The sequence below is a fragment of the Octopus bimaculoides genome, chromosome 5, assembly GCF_046866305.1.
Source record: "Octopus bimaculoides isolate indiv1 chromosome 5, ASM4686630v1, whole genome shotgun sequence".
Classification (NCBI taxonomy): Eukaryota; Metazoa; Mollusca; class Cephalopoda; order Octopoda; family Octopodidae; genus Octopus; species Octopus bimaculoides.
Window position 1 is genome coordinate 95739187 of NC_142932.1, and position 26302 is coordinate 95765488.

General features: G+C 34.7%; 1 protein-coding gene across 8 annotated transcripts in view; it reads right to left on the reverse strand.

Annotated features, from left to right (window-relative positions):
- Positions 1-25465, reverse strand: part of LOC106874547 (uncharacterized) — a 98648-nt gene extending 73183 nt beyond the window's left edge. For all 8 annotated transcript variants that reach the window (XR_016241969.1, XR_016241968.1, XR_016241970.1 and 5 more), the window contains exons 1-4: positions 25181-25465; positions 22854-23375; positions 18770-18827; positions 8294-8575 (exon numbers count right to left, since the gene is read on the reverse strand). Coding sequence is in view for 5 of the 8 variants with exons in the window: in XM_089352710.1 (XP_089208836.1) it covers positions 8294-8575; positions 18770-18827; positions 22854-22883 (370 nt within the window). In the remaining 3 variants the exon portion in view is untranslated. The remainder of the gene's footprint in view (positions 1-8293; positions 8576-18769; positions 18828-22853; positions 23376-25180) is intronic.
- Between the last annotated feature and the right edge of the window lie 837 nt (positions 25466-26302).

A 26302-nucleotide genomic window follows, 5' to 3' on the forward strand; every position in this document is an offset into this window, starting at 1 on the left:
CTACACCATATGGTATAGTGGTTAAGAGCGCGGGCTACTAACCCCAAAATTCCAAATTTGATTCCAGGCAGTGGCTTTAATAATAATAGTAATAATAATAACATTTAAAAAAATACCTTAGGAATGAGAACCCAGGTTTGAAATTTCCCCAAGAAACCTGAAGAAGGCTGGAGGGTATATCAGCCGAAACATTGTGTTAACATCAAACAAGATGAGGATAAATATCCGTCAAATATAAATAATGTAAACAATGTAAAGATGGCTGCGTACAATGCTTGTGTCCTAAGCACCCAGTATATGAAACATTAACAACTGTGTAATGTGAGGGCTAAGGGGAAATGAAAGTGTCACTTCTGGAGTTTGCAAATGACCACAATACCGATAGGTAACTGGACAGAATAAATTTACAATATATAAATGTATTTCAATAACCAGTCACTCATCTGGGAAGGCCTTGAACTCAATGTTACCATCGGGGGACTATCTCTGACCTAGTGATAATAAAATGACTCAAAGGAGGCTGCAACCAAATAACTTTACTGAACATTTTGCAACTGAATCAGTGGATGGAAAGATGCCTCTCATTTATTTGACAATTTATGCACCACATTGCAGAAATCACAATCTAAGTATATCTGAAAGCAAACTCTTACACTGTTGTACCATTGAATTACAAATAATGCTCATATTTTATGCACGAGTGACCCTACAGCTTCCAAGAGTACAACTGTATTAATCTTTGCTTAGATAAAATGACTAAACTGTGGGTGTTAAGTCCCCATGACGGAGTCTTTCTAACTTGTGAGAAGATGAAATTTTAGAAATATTACTTCAATGGTTAAAATTTCATCAACAGCAAAAATATATAAATTTTCATAGGGGCTATGACGCCATTTTTCTATCCCTAGTTTCCTCATTGACCACCAGTTAAGGGATCAGGGTACCCTGTCAAAGGCTTTCTCCATGTCAACAAAAGCCAGGTACAGAGGTTTATTTTGGCTAGGTATTTCTCCTGCAGCTGTCTTACCAGAAGTATAGCATCAGTGGTGCTTTTCTTTGGCATGAACCCAAACTACATCTCATCTAAACTGACTCTCTCCCTAATTAGTTGGGCTATGATCCTCTCTGTGACCTTCATTACCTGATCTAACAACTTGATACCTCTGTAATTATTTGTATCTAAAGCGTCACCTTTACCTTTGTAGCAGTTGACTATGGTGCTGCTACACCAGTCATTGGGTATGACTCCTTCGTGTATCACCTGGTTAACAATACGGGTGACTAGGCTATAGCCGACACTGCCAGATATTTTGAGCATCTCTGCAGTGATTCCTGATGGGCTGGGGCTTTCCTGTCTTCATACTCCTAATTGTTTTAACTACCAAGGTACTGTCAACTTGGATAGCTGGTCCCTCTGTGGGGTCGATATTCGGCAGACTCTCTTTCTCCCATTCATTCTCTTTATTGAGCAACCTTTCATAGTGACGTCTCCAAACATATATTTTATATATATATATATATATATATGTATGTATGTATGTATATATATATATATATGTATGCATGTATATATGTGTGTATATATATATATATGTATGCATGTATGTATGTATGTGTATATATGTTTGTATGCATTAGAAAGTTAAAGAAGTGATTTTTAAATTCTCAAACGCAGGATAATGATAATAATATAGCCTGAACAGGATAAGCTACCCCTATTTTGCAGAAAAAAGTGTTGTATATATATATCTTTATGTATATATATATATGTATGTATATATATATATATATATATATATATATATATATATATATATATATATATATATATATATATATATATATATATATATGTATGTATGTATATATATATATGTATAAATATATATGTATATGTATGTATGTATATATATATATATATATATATATATATATATATATATATATATATATATATATATATATGTATGTATGTATATATATATATGTATAAATATATATGTATATGTATGTATGTATATATATATGTCATACTAATATATACTTTTGTTATTTACACCACCTGTCCTCGTCTGTTGTTATTTTTTGTATATTCTCCCATATATATATATATATATATATATATATATATATATATATATATGTATGTATGTATATATATATATGTATAAATATATATGTATATGTATGTATGTATATATATATATATATATATATATATATATATATATATATATATATATATATATATATATATATGTATGTATGTATATATATATATATATATATATATATATATATATATATATATGTGGGTGTGTGTGTGGGTGTGTATGTATGTATGTACAGTTCTGTATTTAAGAGATGAGGAATTACGTACATTATTTACTTTATTTACATTTGACAGAGAACCCTCATACATCGTCTAATGACGGGAGAGTCCATGACATGATGATATATGAATTATGCATGCAAATAACAATGAAATAACTTTGAAAGAAAACAAACAACTTACATTTTAACCAAATTAAACAAACAATCAATTAGTTAGTTGGATATTTAACCAAATGACTAGTAATAAAGGAATGGAACTGAACCACTGCATTTTATTAAAATTGGCATCATGACTCTCCCTAGACACAACAAAGTTTGTTTCAACACACAAATTCACATAAAAAGTCTTGCAAACCAGATACAAAAACAAAGTGTGTATATATATATATATATATATATATATATATATATATATATATATATATATATATATATAAGAATTTAAGGAATGGAGAAAACACATGTTATAATTGCATATTTTATTCCTACATATGTTTCAAAGGATTACAACTTGTGTGATCCATAGGGATCTTTGATATTAAAATTGTAACCTTCTCATCAGGGAAAGCAATTTTAATATCAATTTTAATATCAATTTTAATATCAAAGATCCCTATGGATCACACAAGTTGTAATCCTTTGAAACATATGTAGGAATAAAGTATGCAATTATAACATGCGTTTTCTCCATTCCTTAAATTCTTAAATATACTCAAATACCCAAAATTTCAAGGAGTTCCTGCCTTAAAAACAGGAACTAAACCACAGTTATTTTGTGTTCTTTGCTACATTGGTTTCTATTAACCCATTTATTCTATCAGAAGAATTTTTATTCATTAAGATAGAAGAAATACACATAATTATATATATATATATATATATATATATATATATATATATATATATATATATAAGATGAGTATATATATGGGTAAATTATCCAGGTGAGTACCATAATAGCACTTAGGTATATTCCAGGTTCCAAAAAGTAATAAACATCAATGATTGCTTAGAGTGAGCAATCCTACTGTCATTCTTCTGATGAGTAAAGTCAGGTACAATACCTAGGAATTACAAAATTTATTCCGATTTGCACACGTGTACCTAGAACAACCCAGAAAGTTTCCCGCTTCTTTATGAAGATATATACAGATAAACTTCATTCCCTTTGCTTTGTCGGATACATAGTGTTCGTTTTGGTGAGGTGAGGATTTTGTTTATTTATATATATTTTTTGTACTATACTATGCTGATGAACGGAAACTAGATTTCATTCTAGTAATCGCAAAATCAGTCGATACATAGTTGAGTTATTTAAAAGAAAGTTGGTTTCTTCTGTTGGTCGTTTTCCTCGCATTTGGTACTAAAATGTGTTTATTTGGGAAGTCTAGTGTGTGGCATTATTCTGTAGTAATGCCCTTATATAATTATAAACAAATAATTATATTCTTGGGAATAGAAATTTCTCTTATGAATTTTTTTATACACTGGCTTCCTGATAAAATTTTTGTAAAAGATTTTTATCCTTTTTTGAATTTATTAATCAAATATATATATCATCATCATCGTTTAACGTCCGCTTTCCATGCTAGCATGGGTTGATGCGATGGTTTTTGTTAAGCAATGTGGATTTTTACAATTCTATAGATAATAATAATAGTATTTTATAAGCTTAAAGCTTATAGGCAATCTCCATGCAATGACTAAAGAAAATAGTCTAATATTGGGGAATATAAACCCTCGATGGAAAAAAGTAGGTTTTCCCATGCATACCAGAAAATCTACTTTTTCTGTTGAGAGCTTAAAGGCCTCATTATTAGACTATTCTTTTTAGTCATCACAAAGTGATTGTTTATAAGCTTTAAGCTTTAAGCTTATATATATACACATACAAACACACATTCATAAAGATTCTTGCATATAAATTGAGACCAAGTTAAGCAGTTGGCTTAGTGGGTTTAACATTTCATTTTTTTTTAAAACTTGCTTACTTGAAAATCTAATCCTCCTCTATTTCTCAGGTAAATAGCAAACTGATTCAACAACAGAAAATCATGGAACAACAGAATCATTCTGCCATTGTTGTTTTGGTGCGTACTGGACACAATGCGAATAAAATTGTTAAGTTGATAAAACTTCTAGGAGCAACAGTTTATCATTTGTATAAACAATTTAAAGAAGAGGGAAACATTAATAGAAAAGAGCACAAGACTCAAAGTGATTCCAAGTGTAACCCAAAGTTTCTTGCTGGCCTCAAATGGTCGATTAAAGCCAACCCATCCACATCTATGATGACTCTTGCATAGAAACACAATATGTCCCTTTCCACAGTGTCCAGAGCTGTGAACAGGAACCCTGGTATGTTCGATGGTGCTGTCACATCCAAAGCCAAATCAATCAGAGCTGAGAGATGTCCAAAGCTTCTGTCATTCCTCAAGCATTGAAATGCAGGAAAAACTCTCATATTTGTGGATGAGAAGAAGTTCACTATGGATGCTGAAGTGAATTGCAGAAATTGTCAAGTGATTGCATACAACCCCCCTGACGTCCCCACTGTGTTTCAGACTAAGAATCCTGCTTCTGTGATGGTATTTGGAGCTGTGGTGAGTGCTGGAAGTGTCATGGATCCACACTTCATTGAGTCTGGTTTGAGGATGAGCACAAAGGAGTTATCTGGATATCCTCTATTACCTTGGGTTTGGATGGAGCAGAAGTTTGGGCTTGACAATGCATTGCTTATCCAGGATTCTGCACAATACCATTGGTCAAAAGCAACACAGGCCTTACTTGGTGAGAAGGTGCCATTTTTTGTGAGAGTCAAAATCTGGTCCAGTAATAGCCCAGACTTCAACCTTCTTGATTACATTTTATGGGTGTACTGCAAGCAAGGATCAATGCTTCAACACACTCAAGTGTCAACAGTTTGAAAACTTGCATTGTGTATGCGACACATAAAATCAAAAAGGTGGAGGTTGCAAAAGATGCAAAAAAGATTTTGATCTTGTATAGAGGTAGTAATTGCCTGAAAGGGCAGCCATATTGAGTGATAAATGTTTTTGTTGTAATAAATGTTACATTAAAATTATATCTGTCTACTACCATTATTTTAGTATTTATAACCAGTTTTTATGTATTGTAAAAGTTGTCTCAATTTATCTGCAGGGAACCTGTGTGTATATATGTATATATACATACATGGTGGTTGTCTACTCCTTAAACAGAGTTTGACCACCTCCTGCACCTACACCTTAGCCCTTTCATGGCGTCTGATGTGGCTTTTTAAACCAGACAGTGTTTTGAAAAAACACCCACACAGATTGCACCTCTGATTTGCACTACCAATACCTGCAAGTAAGTTCTGCTCATTGTGGATCCTAACATGTCTTTTAAGACCCCCATTGGATTTGCAAACCCTCTGGCACACACCACATTCAAACGTGTGCACAGACATATAATCAGAATAGCTGGATGAGGTTTGTTTTCCATGGGTTCGCAGGTGAGATTTGAGGCCAGCCAAGGACAGACATGGTCTGTCACAGACTGTGCACACAAAAAGGTCCTTGTCATTCACCTTCTCAGTCTTTACATTTTTCCTTAAATATCTCTTGAGCCCTGCTTGCATCATCCTGGCCTCTTCAAATGCTTTCACTCCACTCCACACCCTTGTTCGCCATCCAACTCGATCTGAAGCGAGGACTTCTATATCTTTTGGAGCCATTCCAATTGACTTCATAGCAGTCCTTATGCCATCCTTAAACCTTTTTTTAGGTTTATGCCGATAACGTTTCCCCTCTGCAAGCTCACCATAAAACAGCTGTTTCGGCATGCGTTCATCTGCCATTCGAACAATATGGCCACACCATCTCAATTGGTTCCTCAAAATCATGGCTTTAATTGAGGGGATGCCTGCAGATGCAAGGATATCTGTGTTTGGAGTAAAAGAATTCCATTTAATTCTTAAAATATGACGAAGGCATTTTTGGTGGAATTTTTCTAACATTTTAAAATGCCTTTCATAACAGGTCCAAGTTTCACAGGAATACAATAGGGATGTTAAGACAAATGATTTGTAAAGAGCCAGCTTTGTATTGTTATTTATATGTTGCTGGCACCAGACGCGTGACTCCAAGCCACCAAATGCTTTTGCTGCCCTTTGAATTCGCAGGTGTATTTCCGTATCAAGATTTCCATCATCTTGAACAGAGCTTCCCAGGTAGACAAATGAATTGACAACCTCAAGTAACTTTCCCTTAACAAAAATTTTAGGGGGGTTACAAACAGCACCATACGCAGGTTGATACATTACAACTGTTTTTTTCAGATTGATGGTCAGGCCAAAATCATCACAAGCTGCATCAAATGCAGATACAAGGGATTGCAGACCCGATTCAGAATGACTAACCAGATCGCAATCGTCAGCATACAAAAGTTCCCTAATAAGTGAAGTAAAAACCTTCGTTTTAAACTTCAGTCGGGTCAAATTAAAAACATTCCCCGTTGTTTGATATTTTATGTAGATACCCTCCTCAGAGTTTTGAAAGGAATGTGACACCACAACGGCAAAGTATATTGCAAAGAGGGTGGGTGCATCAAGGTCTCCCTGCTTTACTCCATTTTCCACAGCAAAAGATTCAGAAAGCCTACCACCAAAATTAACCCTAGCTCTCATCTCCTGATGCAAAGCCTTGACCATGTTTATAAACTTTTCTGGGCAACCAATTTTCCCCAGAATTAGCCACAGAGCACTTCGATTAACAGTATCGAATGCTTTGCTCAAATCAACAAAGCAATGGTACAGAGCAAGATTCTGTTCAATGCACTTCTCCTGTAATTGTCTGACAGTAAAGATACAATCAGCTGTGTCCCTGGAGGAACGAAAACCACACTGAGACTCAGACACCATACTTGGAACTATAAAGGTATTTAAACGTTCTAACAAAATGCGGGCGAGCACCTTTCCAACCACAGACAAAGGGAAATCCCACGAAAATTACCACACAGATCCTTTGGCCCCGATTTATATAAGGAGACAAGAATGGCATCAATCCATACATACATACATACATACATATATATATATATATATATATATATATATATATATATATATATATATATATATATATATATGGGAGAATATACAAAAAATAACAACAGACGAGGACAGGTGGTGTAAATAACAAAAGTATATATTAGTATGACGCTCGAGCGTCATACTATGAGCGTCATATATATATATATATATATATATATATATGTATATATATATGTATATGATCACCTAAGTCTGAGAAGGTATGCTCATGTTACAAGCCTACAAAAATTAAAGTTGCATGGAACCAAATCAGGCTAATAGATGTACTTCTAGTCAAATGCATTGAGTGCCTCTTTTTTTCATGTGTCCACTCACTTGTACATATAATGTGAGCATGCTTTGTGTCTGTGTGTGTATGTGTGTGCCTCTGTGTGTGTTTGCATGTGTATTTAAGTGTGTGTGTGGTGTGTGTGTGTGTGTGTGTGTGTGAGTGTGTGTGTGCACGCGCATATTCAAGAATAATATTTCTAATGACAATCAGAAATCCAACCAGTATACACACTAAACATGAGGTTAATGCATTAAAAGAATGTCCATTTTAATAACAATAACACTTCTCAGCTTCTTAGAACAATTAATAATTTTGTTAATTTCACCAAACCAAGAACAATTTATGGATAACATGTTAGCAACCAAATCTCTCTTCTGCAAATCAAACAAATAATCTCAGCCATAATAGTGCTGTTTTAATAATACTAGAATAACATAAGAAGGGAATTTATAAACATTAAAATATTATTGGCAGTATTTGTTTGTTACAACAGATTTTGTGAATTGACTGAAACTCAAAGTTTGTGTTAAGAGAAATATATTTTGTTCATGGTCATGAAAATATTTAAAAAGTGGTTACTATATGGTACTTACTATACATTGGTACTGCTTGAAATTTTATCCACTTGTCAGTGCTCTTACAAAGTAATGTTACATCATTACTTGAAAGAAGAGTGATGTTTAAGATGTTGTCTTTCCCAGGAATCACATTTGCTTCAATTTCATTAGTTTTAACAGGTAACCAATGAAGACTACTAATTTCTTTCAATCCAATTTGCCAGTTTTCAACTTTTTGTTTTGCAAGAGGACATTCAAGAGTTTCTGGTTGATTTTGTCTGACAAATTTTATTCCACCATCAATTGGTTTAAGAGAAACTGAAGGAAAGGAAAATATAAAGCACATATATATATTGGGTCATCCCATAAATAATGCAGTTTTTATACTTCTTTTATTTTTCAAAATTAAGATAAACAAAGTTTTTTTTTTAATCTAAAATATACTTTCCTTCATTTTCTACAATGCTCTTTCATCTATCTGGTAGACTTGCAAGGCCCCTTGTCCAAAATTCACTTGGCCATGATGAAAAATACTCCTCCAGTACTGTTCTGACCTCGTCTACAGAATTCATATTTTTTCCGTCCAAATGATTTTGAAGACAATCAGCTGGGGCAATGTCCTGTGAATATGGTGGGTGGGGCATCGTTTCCCATTCAAACTGTTCCAGCCTTTGGAATATCATGCTCATTGTATACAGCCAAGCATTATCCTGATGGAAGAACAACTTTCATCTTGAAACCAAAGATGGTCATTTTTCTTCTAGCACTGACACAGTAGATCTCCTTTGTTATCATTTAGTTTGGGTTTAAAATTTCACAGTGGACTAAACTATATGTGTGTATTTGTGTGTGTGTGTGTATGCGTGCATGGGTACCAGTCGTCGAATTTAGTTCGATTTCACTTGCCTCAACAGGTCTTCGCAAGCGGAGTTTAGTGTCCAATGAAGGAAGGTACACATAAGTGGGCTGGCTACACCCCTGGCAGAGGCCTTGGATTTAGGTCTCACTTGGCTTGCCGGGTCTTCTCACGCACAGCATATTTCCAAAGGTCTCGGTCAGAAGTCATTACCTCAGTGAGGCCCAATGTTCAAAGGTTGTGCCTCACCACCTCATCCCAGGTATTCCTGGGCCTACCTCTTCAACAGGTTCCCTCAACTGCTAGGGTGTGGCACTTTTTCACACAGCTATCCTCATCCATTCTTACCACATGACAGTACCAGTGCAATCGTATCTCTTGCACACCGCAACTGATGCTTCTTAGGTTCAACTTTTCTCTCAAGGTACTTGCACTCTGTCTAGTATGCACACTGACATTACACATCCATAGGAGCATACTGGCTTCATTCCTTGTGAGCCTACGCATGTCCTCAGCAGTAACGGCCCATGTTTCACTGCCATGTAGCATGGCTGTTCGTACATATGCGTCATACAGTCTGCCTTTTACTCTGAGTGAGAGACCCTTTGTCACCAGCAGAGGTAAGAGCTCTCTGAACTTTGCCCAGGCTATTCTTATTCTAGCAGCTACACTTTCAGTGCACACTCCCCCACTAATAACTTAGTCACCTAGATAGAGGAAGCTATCAACTAAGTCTAGTTTTTCTCCCTGGAATGTGGCCAAAGTTGTTTTCTGCACATTTTCAGTTTATTGCTCCTGAACATCTGCCACATACAAAAACTATCTTCCCAGTTAACCTTCCTTCGATATTGCTGCACCTCTTATGTGTCCATAGCTTGCACTGGGTACATCTTATAGAGTTTCTACCTACGCCTTTTCTACAGATCGAGCAGGGTCATCTACCTGAAGGGGTTTGTGTTTTGTCTACCTTCCTACTTATTAGGACTTTGGTTTTAGCTAGGTTGACTCTAAGGCCCTTCGATTCTAGTCCTTGCTTCCATACCTGAAACTTCTCCTCTAATTCTGATAGTGACTCAGCAATTAGTGCAAGGTCATCAGCATAGAGGAGCTCCCAGGGGCATCCTGTCTTGAATTCCTCTGTTATTGCCTGGAAGACTATGATAAATAGGAGGGGGCTGAGGACTGAACTTTGGTGGACTCCTACCTCTACCCAAAATTCTTCACTGTACTTGTTACCAACCCTCACCTTAATGACAGCGTCTCTGTACATGGCTCGCACAGCTCTCACTAACCATTCTTCTATCCCAAGTTTCCTCATTGACCACCAGATAAGGGATCAGGGGACCCTGTCAAAGGCTTTCTCCATGTCAACGAAAGCTAGGTACAGAGGTTTATCTTTGGCTAGGTATTTCTCCTGCAGCTGTCTTACCAGAAATATAGCATCAGTGGTGCTTTTCCCTGGCACAAACCCAAACTGCATCTCATCTAAACTGACTCTCTCCCTAATTAGTCGGGCTATGACCCTCTCTGTGACTTTCATTACCTGATCCAACAACTTGATACCTCTGTAATTATTTGTATCTAAAGCGTCACCTTTACCTTTGTAGCAGTTGACTATGGTGCTGCTACACCAGTCATTGGGTATGACTCATTCGTGTATCACCTGGTTAACAATACGGGTGACTAGGTTATAGCCTACACTGCCAGATATTTTGAGCATCTCTGCAGTGATTCCTGATGGGCCTGGGGCTTTCCTGTTTTCATACTCTTGATTGCTTTATCTACCAATGTAGTGTCAATTAGCATAACTGGTCCCTTTGTTGGGTCGACATACGACAGACTCTCTTTCTCCCATTCATTCTCTTTATTAAGCAATCTATCGTAGTGGCTTCTCCAGACCTCTTTCTTTGCAGCCTCATTTAGAGCAAGCGTACCATCATCCATGCGAATACATTTCTCTCCTACTACATCACTATTCTCTCTCCTACACTGTCTTGCAACACGAAATACCTCAAATCTTTGGTCCTCACAGCACAGAACATTGGCAAATTTTTTCTTATCTGCTTCCCCTCTGGCTAAATAAACCTGTCGCTTAGCTTCCCTTCTGGCAGTCTGATACAATTCTCTGCTACCACCGTTCTTCCAGTCTTTCCAAGCCTGTTTCTTTTGTCTAATAGCCCTGTCAACAACATTGTTCCACCACCACGTTATTTTGAGTCGAGAGGGGACTTTGCACCATCCACAGATCTGGTCAGTGGCCCTCAGCAGGTTGTCTTGTAGAAACGTCCAGTAGTCTTCTACATCATGTGAAGCTACATCCCCTTCTATTTCGTCAAAGGCTTCGAGTAATAAGTCTCTAAATCTCTGTCCATTCACAGGATCTTTGAGCTTCCAGACCCTTCTCCTCCAAGCTGGATGTCTTCTGGGCAACCACTTAGCTCTGATCCTGAAGTCACTAACTACTAGTCTATGTTATATGCACATATTTGTAACAGCAAAGATTAATCTGATAAACAATAGAATGGAACATTGGAGTTGTCACCAATTGTAATGGTTAGTTCTTCGTTGCAGTTGAGGGTCACCAATTGTAACAGTTGTTGTTGTTATGATATATGGTGGAGTCGGAAGTAAGCGATTGTATCAGGTATTGTTGCAGATATGCAAGTGGAAGAAGAACAGTGATTGAGATTGTAAAGAAATATTTATTTACCATTACTTTGCATATATCCAAAACCACAACGGGTTGGTATGTATAATTAGTAAATGGAAAAGTATGCAAAGTAAAAAGACTTAATTTCAGCCAGGATGTGTACACGATCTCATAGTAGCATATATAGAGAGAGATGGTAATGTTACAGAGAAAAGAAAGTGAGTTAGTGAAAGTTATAGAGTCGAGGAGGGTTGTGTCTCATAGTTGGCTGATTATAACCTTCTGTCTCCCTCTGGCCGTTTGTCATTAGTGGCTGCCTGCTTGTAACTATGACTCTAGTTGTCCGTTCACTAACTAATTTCACCTTGTCAAATTCTAGTATTTATAACTATCTAAAACTAGTTAGAAGATAAACATATTATTGATAACAAAAGATTTCACTACAATCTGTTATCTCTATTCTAGCTATTGGTGGCCTAGAAGAGGTTAGAAGGGTCAAGTGGCGAAGACATTATTCTGGCTTAGCAAAGGCGTCTAGTAAATGTAACTGCTGTTACTCACAGAAAAACTATTGTTTTACCGTAAGAAAAGTGCTGTTGAATTGTTATGTAAAATTTGGTGATCAAGGATTGAATCCACACTATGCCTGCATGAAATTCACTACATATTGTTTAACAGCTACCTTGTCATTCAAAGGTGTAATTTTTCTAATGGAAGAACAATAATAAATTAGAACTATGAGGAATAGGCGCAGGAGTGGCTGTGTGGTAGGTAGCTTGCTAAACAACCACATGGTTCCAGGTTCAGTCTGACTGCATGGCACCTTGGGCAAGTGTCTTCTACTATAGCCTTGGGCCAACCAAAGCCTTGTGAGTGGATTTGGTAGATGGAAACTGAAAGAAGCCCGTCATACATATATATATATATATATATATATATATATGCGAGTAAAAATAAATACAAAAAAAGGGGTTTTGTATGATTGTGTATAGAGGAATATATTATTTTGTTTAAAAGAGTTCCAACACTGTCTGTTTTTTATGGTTTATTTATATTGATGCAAAACCAATGTGGGATATAGAATATGGAATATACAATATATAATATAATATACAATATATAATATAAAATAAAAATGGATGGTACAATGAAATAAAGTATTGAATGTCTTATTGAATATATGGAATATGTCTTATTGAATAGATGAAATATTGAGTGTTCAATATAAAGGATTAAATATATAAGGGCGAATACGTATTTTCTATACCTTGTGGTATTTCATCATGGCCGGTATGACAGAGTTTAACAGACTGTTAAACTCTGTCATACCGGCCATGATGAAATACGACAAGGTATAGAAAATACGTATTCGCCCTTATATATTTAATCCTTTATATTGAACACTCAATATTTCATCTATTCAATAAGACATATTCCATATATTCAATAAGACATTCAATACTTTATTTCATTGTACCATCCATTTTTATTTTATATTATATATTGTATATTATATTATATAATGTATATTCCATATTCGATATCCCACATTGGTTTTGCAGGAATATAAATAAAACATAAAAAACAGACAGTGTTGGAACTCTTTTAAACAAAATAATATATATATATATATATATATATATATATACATATATATATGTGTATGTGTGTGTATATGTTTGTGCGTGTCCCCCACAACATCGCTTGACAACCGATGCTGGTGTGTTTACGTCCTCTTAGTGGTTCGGCAAAAGAGACCGATAGAATAAGTACTAGGCTTACAAGTAATATCTTCTGGGGTCGATTTGCTTGACTAAAGGTGGTGCTCCAGCATGGGAACAATCAAAATGACTGAAACAAGTAAAAGAATAAAAGAATACTTGAAAAATTATTTTTTATGTATAGTTTAAAATTAAATGCGAATAGACTTATAGAGGATATTTCAAAGAGAATAAAATGTGAGAACCAAGAGTGACACCAATATATATCATAGATGATGCCTAAGACATCAGCTTGCTGTCAACAACTCAAATATTACAATGAGATCTTATCAGAAGGAATAACTGTTGTAAAATCAATGTCTCAATCAGAAGCACACACCTACTCTAGGATGTGAAATCATTCAAATAATAGAAGGAATTTGGTTCTTGGACTTCATCTAAATACTTTTGGTACAGTTAGTTAATGCACTAACACATTGACTACCATTTTGTTCAATTTTCACACCTAGTTTTAAAAATTAAATGATTTTATTTAGTATATTTGAATGGACAAAAACAGCATGAATACTAAAAGTGGTCTGAGTGTTGAGGAAGACTGTAATAAACTAGCAAGGTTAGCTGAATTACGTCTCTTTGCTGGTAAACGCCACCAGGTAGTGTCGCAGCTGAAACCTATATATTTTGGTGGTTGTGAATCTTTCTCTCTCTTGCCACTTGGATGCCAAGAAACATGGGTCTCTCTCTCTCTCACTCTGTCTCTCTGTTTGCCTACATCAGGACAGCATGCAAGAGCTACACTGAAATGTTCCGATTACTGCTATTTTTCTCTGACCATATGTTCAGCAAAGTATACTCATTATTTACAAAATGTTTTGCTTAAATTGTGTTAACTCCAGTAATTTCTATGATCTCTCCATGTGAGCACAGCAAGTATACTCGTTATTTACAAAATGTTTTGCTTAAGTTGTGTTAAATCCAGTAATTTCTGTAAACTTTCCATGTGAGTATTGTATATATTTCAACTGAGACACTACAGATTATTGCTTCCAATCACAACAATAAAAATATGTTAATGTTAAATAATGTCTCATTTCCTTATTGCAGTCTTCACACAAAAATTAGTGGTAACATCTTATTTTCACTCATCCACTAAAAGACAATTAAAATATTGAAAGGTATATCATTTTTTTTTTATTGTTAATAAGAACTGACAGTGATATTAGAAAGCATTCAAAAAATTTGCAGATATAACTGGAACTTTCTAAAATTATATTTTCAATCCTCAATTTGCTACTAAACATGTTAAAATTCAGACATTAACAACAGAAATAAACTAGAGATAATTACATCACTCCATTTTTATTTTTCCTAAAACAAGAGTTTTTATGTCATATATTTAAAAACAATTGAGCTTTAAGATTGATAATTATGACAATATTAACTGCTGAATTAACAAAAACAGAAAATGAAGTTTTGAGAATTTAAAAGTTATTTCAAGAGTAGTCATTATTGATATAGTTAATCAGAGCAATGATCCTTCATAGACTAATGACATCAAGAATCTGTCAAACAACTTATTTTACCAGAGAAATCGTTGTTTATAACCATATCATCCATGTATTTTGTTTACCCCTTTCCCTTTCCCTATAAAGAAAATGCTGGTACCCTCTTAAGCTTTGAATCACTAGGTCTGATAAGATGAAACAAAAAAAAAACAAAAAAAAATCAGTGGCAGTTAAAAATCTGCTTAGAATTAATTACTAGCCTGTATGGTCTGGCTAAGTCAAAATGTTTTTTTGTATGCTTCCTTTCTACTTGGAGAGTTTAAATGCAGTTACAAAATTATGTCCTTCTGTTGAAATGAAATTTCAGTAAATTTCTATATCTTTTGCTCTGCATTTTACATTTGATGTAATGTTCACATTGTTTAAATAAATGGAGTCGCATAAAACGATTGTACTGCATTAACTTTGGATATTTTTGTTGCTTATTTTGATTTTAATCACCTTATTTTGGAGTTGTATGGTGCCTAAACTCAAGTACCATATTATATCACCTTGAATATATATATATATATATATATATATATATATATCATCATCATCATCATCGTCGTCGTTTAACGTCTGCTTTCCATGCTAGCATGGGCTGGACAATTTGACTGAGGATTGGTGAACCAGATGGCTGCACCAGGCTCCAATCTGATCTGGCAGAGTTTCTACAGCTGGATGCCCTTCCTAACGCCAACCACTCCGAGAGTGTAGTAGATGCTTTTATGTGCCACCGGCACGAGGGCCAGTCACACGGTATTGGCAACGGCCATGCTCAAAATGGTGTTTTTTACGTGCCACTTGCACAGGAGCCAGTCCAGTGGCATTGGCAACGACCTCACTCGAATGATTTTCTAACGTGCCACTGGCACAAGTGCCAGTAAGGTGACGTTCAAATGGTGCTATATATGGGCCACTAGCACGGAAGCCAGACAGCTGCTCTGGCAATGATCATGCTCGGACAGTGCTGTTAGTGCTCCACTGCACTGGTACAGGTGCCAGTCATCGAATATGGCTCAATTACGATTTCGATTTCACTTGCCCCAACCCAATGAAGGAGAGGTTGGGATGGGTGTCAGTTGTTGAAGTTGGTTCGATTTCGATATATATATATATATATATATATATATATATATATATAAGGATAAGATCATTATTTTAAATACCGATAATATCAAGTGATCAGCATGGGAATAAAACTCTTATAGGTAATAATTATTATTAAAATTATAATGAAGGCTATCTAAATGATACCACCATGCTTGAGACAGCAGTCAAAACTTGACTCTAAAACCACATACAAATATTCATAAACGCACGTATACACACATATATATGTACGTATGCACACAACCAGTTTAATTACCTGTCTAAACTCCACATGTTATATGGTCAAAATATAACCACAGTGAATATAATGACGAAGTAAATATGTGCTATCTCTAGCATGGTGGTATCTTTTGGATAGCCTTAATTATAATTATATATATATATATATATATATATATATATGTATGTATGTATACACACAAACACACACACACATATATATATGTATGTATGTATGCATGTATGTATATATATATATATATATATATATATATATATATATATATATATATATATATATATATATATATATATATATATATATTGAGAAAAAAGGTTGCCAGAATTTTGGAAAAAAAACTTTTTGTTTATTCATTATTATTAGTGCTCTCATTCATCTCTCAAACTTGTCAAATAGAATTTTGTGAATGTAGAAACAGCTTGTTCATTTATATAAAATAGATGTTTTATATATGAATGAACAAACTGTTTGTACATTCATAGAATTCTGTTTGTACATTTACAGAATTCAAGAAACTGACAAAGATTTTTTTCCAAAATTCTGGCAACCTTTTTTTTCCCAATATTTAATTTCTGTACGCCACACCTAACACTCTTTACATACAGGGGTTCGACAAAATAATGGAAACACCTAGCATCATACTATCATAATTTCGAAATATCTATAAAACTATCAAAAGCTTGTTTGTTTATATGTTTTTTTTAAATTTATTATTAGTGCTACTTAATGTTTTGCTAAAATTGCTGTTTCTTTTCAGATATCATCAGAAAAAGGTAATTAAAATTCATTAAAATGACAGATCTATCGGACTTCCAAAGACATCAAATTGTTGGTGATCGTATGATAGGCCTTAGTGTAATGAAAACAGTCAAAATGTTTGATGCTTCAAGAAGTACTGTCTTGAAAGTAATGACAGCCTTTGAGAAAGAGGGAAGAACCTCCTCATCAAAACAAAACTCCAGAAGTAAACCAAAACTTTCAGATAGGGTCTGTTGGACTTTTACACAAATTGTTAGAAAGGATCACAAAATTACAGCTCCCAAAATTACTTCAGAGCTTAATGACCATCTCGAAAACCCAGTTTCTGCAAAAACTGTTTACCGGGAGCTGCACAAAGCTGGATTTCATGGGAGGGCTGCAATCCACTACTTTCAAAAAAAAACATTGCAAAGCATTTAGAGTGGAGTAAAAACCTATTCTTCCATTGGTTCCTAGAGCAATGGAAGAATGTAATTTTCTCAGACAAGTCATCCTTTACCTTATTTCCAACCACCAGCCAAGTATACGTGTGCAAACAGCCAAAAGAAGCATTTGACCTAGACTGCCTTCTTCCAACTATTAAACATGGAAATTTCTGTGAACACAGTTCTATATTTAAGAGATGAGGAATTATGTACATTATTTACATTATTTACATTTGACGGCTATTTGTCCTCATCTTGTTTCTTGTTAACACAACGTTTCGGGTGGAAGGTATATCAGCCGAAACGTGTTAACAACAAACAAGATGAGGACATATATCCGTCAAATGTAAATAATGTAAAAGTTTCTGTGAACAGTTGAACATTTGTTGGTTTGAACGTGCTTGTCCAATTTTTATCTTCTAACTTTAAAGTCTCCTAAATCCTTTTTTTTATATATTTGTACCATCAGTAAGCAAAAATTGTCGATACTAGTTTGAAATGTGAATAAATCTATTTAAAAACAACTACATGCTTTTAGATTCAGGTAAATTTTTAAACCCCAAAACAAATTCTCATACATATATATATATATATATATATATATATATATATATATATATATATATAGATAAGTACACACTTACAAATACACTTACATATATATATACACACACACACACACACACACACATATATATATATATATATATATATATATATATACATACACACACACACACACACACACATGTATGATGGGCTTCTTTCAGTTTCATGTGCCAATCCACTCACATGGCCATGTCTGTGCTGGCATATAGTAGCTATGATAATAGATGTAGTAGTCAGGTTTAAATCAACCTTCTAGACATAGCAGCCAAATTCCCCTCATATCTCAACTCACCATCTTGGAAAATGAAGCTGGTAAATGATATACAATACCCACACAGACAATCATGATCATCATCATTGTTTAATATCTATCTTCCATGCATGCATGGGTAGGATGGCACATAGGTGTAGGCTAGATAGGAAAACTACCCTTTGCTACTCTGTCTGTTTTTACAGGGTTTTTACAGCTGGTGCCTTAGTATTAAGCAACAATAATGATTAAATTCTATAGTGTATCAGTGGATACAAATTTATAACAATTAAAAATTCTGAAAAAAAAAATGTTTATCTGACAAACATACTGTTACTTACCACAGAAACATCGTACAATTAAGACGTATCTCAAATGTAACAGACTGAATTCCATTATCTACAAAGAAAATGATAAATATTGATAGGAATGATTTTTACAAATAAGGAGCATGAAGTTCATGATGCAAAATAATACAATGTATAAAATAATTTGACATTAATCATAGGAACTTGTCTTTACAAAAACATGAACCCACTTAACAACAAGTACTATCATGGTGAGATCATGAAGAGCAAGTATATAAGATAGGGCAGTATAAAGGAGAAATAATAAAGTTCAGAAAAATCATTATCATCAACATCAACATTTATCATCTGGTTACCATGTTGATATGGGTTGGACAGCTTGACAAAAACTAGCAAGGCCAGGGTTTGCATAAAATTCCATAGTCTGTTTCGGCTTGGTTTCTATGGCTGGATGCCCTTCCCAATGTCAACCACTCTAAGAGTCTAGTGGATGCTTTTTATGTGATACTATCACCACTGCTTTTTAAGTGGCACCAGAATCAGTGCTTTTTCTGTGGTACCTGCCCCCACACCAATGCTTTTTATGTGGCACCTTGATTTTAGGATCATAATTTTGTTCTAGTGGGTGGGTTTTCTTGAATATAGCAATGTACCACATATCTCAATATTCTGTCATCTTTGTCAGGTTCAGCGTTTTGTGATCAGCCTTCAATACTGCATCCCATGTCTTCTTGGATCTCCCTCTACTGTAAGTGATTAACAGTTCTTTATGCAACTGTCATCATCCAGCTACCTCAGATGACCAAAGCAGTGCAGTCTCTTCTCTTGCATACTACATAAAATCCCAACCTTTCTCTCAATACCCCAATGCTTTGTTACACATGCACCCTGACATTGTATATCCAGCAGAAAATACCAGCTTTGTTCCTCTCCAGCCTTCACATATCCTCTACATTCAGGGCTCATGTCTCACTACTTTGCAGCATTACTGTTTCTACACATGCATCATACAATCCTCCTTTCACTCAGAGAGAGAGAGAGAGAGAGACAGACAGACAGAGACAGAGGTAAAAGCTCTCTGAACTTTTTTCCATTTTATTCTTATTCTAGCAATTAAACTTTCTGTACAATCTTCTCCACTGATAATTAGGTCACCTAAGTAGCAAACATTATCTACATGGCAGTGCTCCAGCATGGCCACAGCTCATGAGCTGAAACTAGATAAAATGAAAATGATAAAATGAAATGAAAACTTCCAGAGAACCACCAGGATATTTAAGGAAATCAGTTTCCCATGTATCTGTAGTCTTTGTGGCTCTTGTATATCTTCCACACAGAAACACTACTTTGTCTGTAAACCTTGCTATCCCACTGCACCTCTTGTGTATCCATAGCTGGCACTAGTACACCACATGGAATTTCTGCCTACACCCTTCCTACATTAGAGCTGGGCCATTTACCTGAAGGGAGAAGGGTCTTATCCAATTTCTTGCCTACTAGGGCCTTGATCTTAACTAAGTTTGCTTTAAGACCCTTTGATTCCAGGTTCTGTTTTGAAACTTGGAATTTCTTTCTGAGCCTGTTACAGATTCTGCTATGAGAGCAAGATCATCAGAATATAGGAGTTTTCAAGGGCTTCCAGTCTTAAATTTCCCTGTTATGGCCTAGAGGTTGATGATAAATAGGAGGAAGCTGAGGATCTATCCTTGGTGGACATCTACCTGTAAACTAAATTCATCATTGTACCTAGAGCCAACTCTTACTTTACTAGGAGCACCCCTGTACATGGCCTGTGCTGCTTTCAATGCTTTGATGTAAATGTGAAAAAATGAAATTGTGGTCAACAAGCAACATTTCAGATCATTAATGAGGCAATTCACAATTCAAAAGCAGATACAGTCACAAGATACTCATAACTAAAACTTTGCTTATTGATGGGCCGGGTAGGCCAGATAAAACTTTTCTCTAATCATGTCATTCTCTCCTATGTCTAACAAAAAAAAAAATTAAAAATTGCAATAGCAACTGCATCTGTTATAGATGCATTGCTACTTGCTGGAAATACAATGCCTCATTCCGTTTTCTCCTTTCCTTTCAATCTAGTTAATGGTACCACATGTAATATATCCATACAGAGTGATAAAGAAGCTTTCATCATTCAGGCTGGTGTTATAACTTGGGATGAATTACCCAATGTTTCACTATTTTCTCCCAAAGGCATTGGGTAGAACATTAAGAGAACTTATGAAAACAGTTAACACCTGATTTGAATGTTTTCTGTTTGAAGTTTTTCAACAAATATTAGCTGTCATTAAACATGGAAGCAGACCACCGATAGTGGACAGCAGATTTAATAATTCATCTTTATGAAAACATGTAAAAACAATTCAACTGACAGAAAATATGCAATGAAAATCATATGCACAGAATACAGAAAATCAAAACAACCAAATTCAATTCAACAATGGTTCTGTAGTAGAAGAAGCAAATGGAGAAATTATTATACCCAAGGAATGTAAGTGAGTCTATGAATTCAATGACCTCATTCCCTTGGTTTTCAATAGAAATGTCATACAGGAATGCATTGCAGATCCAGAAAGATTTTCAAAGATTCCTGTTTTAGCACCCAAAAATATTGATGTTGATCTCATAAAAGGAAATACTGAAACTTCTTCCAGAAAATGAAAAGGTTCTTTTTAATGATAATCAATGTTTGCATCAGGATGACCCTTCAGAATTCATTACAGAGCATTTAAATAAGCTAAATATTTCAGGTTTACCATCACACATATTTAAATTAAAGACTAATGCAGTAATTATTCTCTTACATACAATTGACCTAGCTCATAGCATTTGTAATGAATGGTACATGTTTAGTTATTCAAGACATTCAAGATAAAGTCATTTAGGTAAAAGTTATAACTGAAGGTCTACATCACAGAAAAACTATTTATACCAGGAGTTATACTTTCTTCAGTAGGTGAAGAGTTACCATTTACATTAATTAAACAAGAATTTCTTATTAAATTAGAAATGGTAATGACAATTGATGAATGACAAAGACAAACATTTGAAAAACTTGCTTTGTATTTAACAAAGCCCATATTCACACATAGACAAGGATATGTTGCTATACACACCAATGTCCAGTTCTGCAACAAATAAGCAAGAAGCAAGAAACAATACTCATGGTGATGATGTAGTGACATGTGAGTTTCAAGAATAAGGAAGAGCTACCTTGAATGTAGAGAAAATTACAAGTGCATCCTTTACTAGCCAACCCAGTCCCAGTACTACTTCTTGCTTCATTGTTCCAGTATCTGCACTGCCTGTAGTTGCAACATCTGAGCACAAAGCTTCAACTAGTGACAGGGAATCAGATATTATTTCAGGCATAAATGACTTGGTTCCTCAATCATGTCCTGTAACTTAACCTATACAAAAATATGGAAGATCAACTATTGGAATCTCCCAATGTCCATTACAAGCAAATCTGAAAAAGGTTTTGGCTGAACATTCATTTCAGCCACTTGAAGTTCCTTTATATGAGAGGAAAATTATGAATGACTCAGTCCCAGGAAAATGGCTAACATATAATAAAGAAAATAGATGCTAATATTGTTCATACTCCATAGTCTTTGAGTCTCCCAACACTTGTAATCTATCACCCTTTGTATGTGGTTTCAGTGGCTACAGGCATATTAGCCAGAACTTGGCTTTACACAAATCAAATCAACAACACATGTCAGCAATGCTCAGCAATATATCAGTGTGGTTAATGATGACACCATGGGAAATTTTGGGGCAGCATCATTAATCAAAAGGAAAGAAGAATATTGAAGCAGAGAAGTATTGTCATGAGGATTATAGACATCATAAAGATGTTAAGCAAGCATGCACTCCTTTTTTGAGGTCACAGAAATAAATTGGCCCACACTTTGGATAATGAGATTCTGAATCATGGCAATTTTTTAGCTACGTTGAAGTTGATGGCAAATTAGGACATCATTATGGCCGCTCACGTTTCTGCAGTGCAAAACAATCTGGACCAAAACTCAATCACTTAGAAAAACAAAGAAAGGCTCAAAGTAAAGGCCGTAGTGGACTTATTACATACCTGAGTAAAGCAACTATTAATCCAAATCATGAAGAATATGATACAAGAAAGAACTGGTCATGAAGTTTCTCAAGTAATATATTATTCCATTCAGGTTGATTCAACACAGGATAATTCATCCATCAATTAGTTTAGCATTATTATTCAGTATGTGCTTAAAGGTGTTATCTGCAAGCAACTACTTTCATTGTGCCAAGTAATGATAGTACAGAACAGAAACTTTTTGACCTATTAACTGAAATGTTACAACTTAGAATTGACTCCCAAAAATGTTTATCTGACAGCACAGATGGTGCTGCAAGTTACCACGGGCAGCATAATGGTTTACAAAGTAAAATTGCTGCTGTGGCAGATCAACATGTTCATATATGGTGCTATGCTCAGATCTTGAATTTGGTGATAATTGAAACTACAAGATGTTGTGTATGTGCAGTTTCCTTTTTCAATTTGCTCCAGAATTTAGCAACTTTTGTGAAAGCATCTTATAAGAGAATGGCTGTATGGATAGTTGTTGGAAAACATCTAGAACAAAGAAAAAGATGAAACAATTGAAGCTAATTGGTACAACCGACCAGATGGCCAGGAAAATCCAATGCAGCTACAGCTATATTTAAAGGTTTTCATGATGTCAATATCAGTACTTTTGTAAATCTATTGACATGCTTATCAATAATACAAGATTCAGATACGTTTGATACCAAAACAAAACATGAAGCAAATGTTTTACTTCAAAGTCTTATAATGTTTGAAACCATATTAACAGCATTTTTTTACTTGTATATATATTTGAAACTATAGCCCTGTTATCAAGTTATCTATTAGACAATTTTAATTAGAAATGTTTACTGCATGGGGTTTAGTAGATTCAGCTACAACAAAGTTGAAGGAACAGACAAGAACATTTCATAACATTCACAGTAAAGCTTTGGAATTTGTAAACAAATGTAATGACAAGTTTTCACAGATGAATATGGATGAAAATCAAACTTTGGAAATTGATGCTTTGGAAACAGCATTGCCAGCTAAGAGACAGAGGAAGAAACAATTGGCAGTAGAGCTTTTTAATGATGAAGGGAGTTTCTCAGATTCTCCAGTTGATTTTTGAGTAAACGTGATTAACCTAATAATGTTAGGTCACTAGAATCAAAATTTGTACAGCACAAACAGTTGTATAAAGATTTATCCAGCTAAATTTAAAACTAGAGAAGGGCCTTGAAGTTGAAGCATTGGAAGATATTATTAAATTGTTTCCACAAATCAGCAAAGATCAAATATGATTGGAATTGTCTTCTTTTGCTTCAAACTTTGATGCATTAAAGCTATTAATTAATGACAGTGAGAATATAGGTTCCAGTTGCAACAACTGTAAAATTTGCAGCACTTGCTCATCATCTGGCATCCAACAGACTTCATGACAAGGCATATGATAACCCTTATGAACTTTATAAAGTCATCTGCACACTATCAGTTACCTAAGTCCAATGTGAGAGGGTGTTTGTGAAGCTAAAGATCATAAAGACAAAGTTAAGAAGTTCACTGTTTGAGGAGAACTTGGAAGCATACATGTTGTTATCCATTGGAAATTAACTGTTAGCTGAAATGGATACAGAAGCAATTATTGATAGATTTGCACAATCATCTAAGGAACGCAAATGATTGCTCTTAATATAGTGGACTGCACACATCCACAAGCATGCACATAAGGCTCCATGTATGCGTCTATAGACGCACAGGAAAAAAGCAGGGTGGAGGGGGGAATACGTGTGGAAAATATACAAAACATTATCTCTATAAGTATGTAACAAAAATATAAAAATAATATACAAGAAATCTAAGTAAAAATATAGAGAGATAAAAAGCTTATACATAGACACAATATAGAAAGCAAGTCCTATCAGTAAACTCAGGGGGACCTTACGTAGCAAATATTTAGCCGGCATCCGAAACTCAGAGTTTTATCATGGCTACTGAATAAGTGTCGCATATTTTTACAGATAAATTCCTCTGTTTACATAATATCGAGGTCTCTTTCTTTCTTTTGTTGTCCTTTCTATCAATATATATATATAAATATATATATATATATATATATATATATATATATATATATATATATATATATATATATATATATATATATATATATATATATTGTGTATGTGTTTACATAAGCTATTGCACATTTTTATGTGGTAATTAGACATAAAACTTCTAGCTTCAAACAGAATATGAATTTAAACTTTAGTATTGAAACATTTGAAATTGTAAAACAAGTTATATTTTCTTGGATTTAAGTTGCATTTCAATATTAAACAATATTTACTTACTGACTATGAGTCTTACATTCACATCATACGGTGTAAATGAGGATGTAAATCTAAACCAAGCCTGTGCAGGAGATCAGAGTGTTTTTACTTTGCTTACATAACTGTCAACAACTTTTAGGACAACCAATTGTTTTATCTATTTACTTCTCTCTCTCTTACTCACTCCTATTATCATTCTATTATCATCTAACCAATTAGGATATGTAGATAAATAAGCTGAAACCAATTCAGTTTTGATGGTTCTTTTAGACTCTTCTACTTTTACTTCCATATTTTCTTGGTATAATTTAGTCTCCCCTCTTCCTTCAACTCTGTTTTCACATTCATTCCACAGTATAAAGGATGAATGGGTTGGGAATGAAAAGTTTTATCACAGAAAGAAGGAGGAGAAAGAGAGCGACTGAGAGTTTGTGAAAGAGAGATAGATTGAGAGAGAGAGAGAGAAACAGTGGTAATTATTGCTTTCCCTTTCTATTTCCCTTTTTCCTATCTTCATCTTTAGCTGTCTAATTTCGTTTCTAGCTCTTTTTTTTACTTCTCTTTCTCATTTTCAGCAGTTTATTTTCTTTTTACACTGTCCCCAACTCTCAAAGTTGACCCTCGTTCATTAAGCCAACTAACAAAACACCATTACTCTGATCTTGGTTTATTCTCACTATGAGATAATCGTCATTGTCATCATCATCATCATCATCATCATTTTACATGTCTCTAACATGCTGTCATGGTTGAACAGTTTGACAGAATCTGATGAACCAGAGGACTGTGTTGAGTTACAATGTCTGCTTTTTTTATGACAATTTCTACAGATGGGTGCCCTTCCTGTTGCCAGTCACTTTACTGAGTGCACTGAGTACATTTTTCATGGTTTCAGCACTAATGAGGTCACAAATTAACTCACAAGACAATATCTTGAGTAGGGGTCTGTAGTAAGGGACCTGGTTTTATTTAAGTATGACAGAAAGACTGGAACAGGTATCTTGTTGAGGACATACATGGCTACTCCAACTGGAAAGGGAGAAAAGATGGTGATGGTGAGATGCCAGGCATACCTTCAAGGTACAAGAGGGTGAATATAAGAGAGAATAGAGATGGGAAACCAGGAAGGGTGGAGGAGTATGC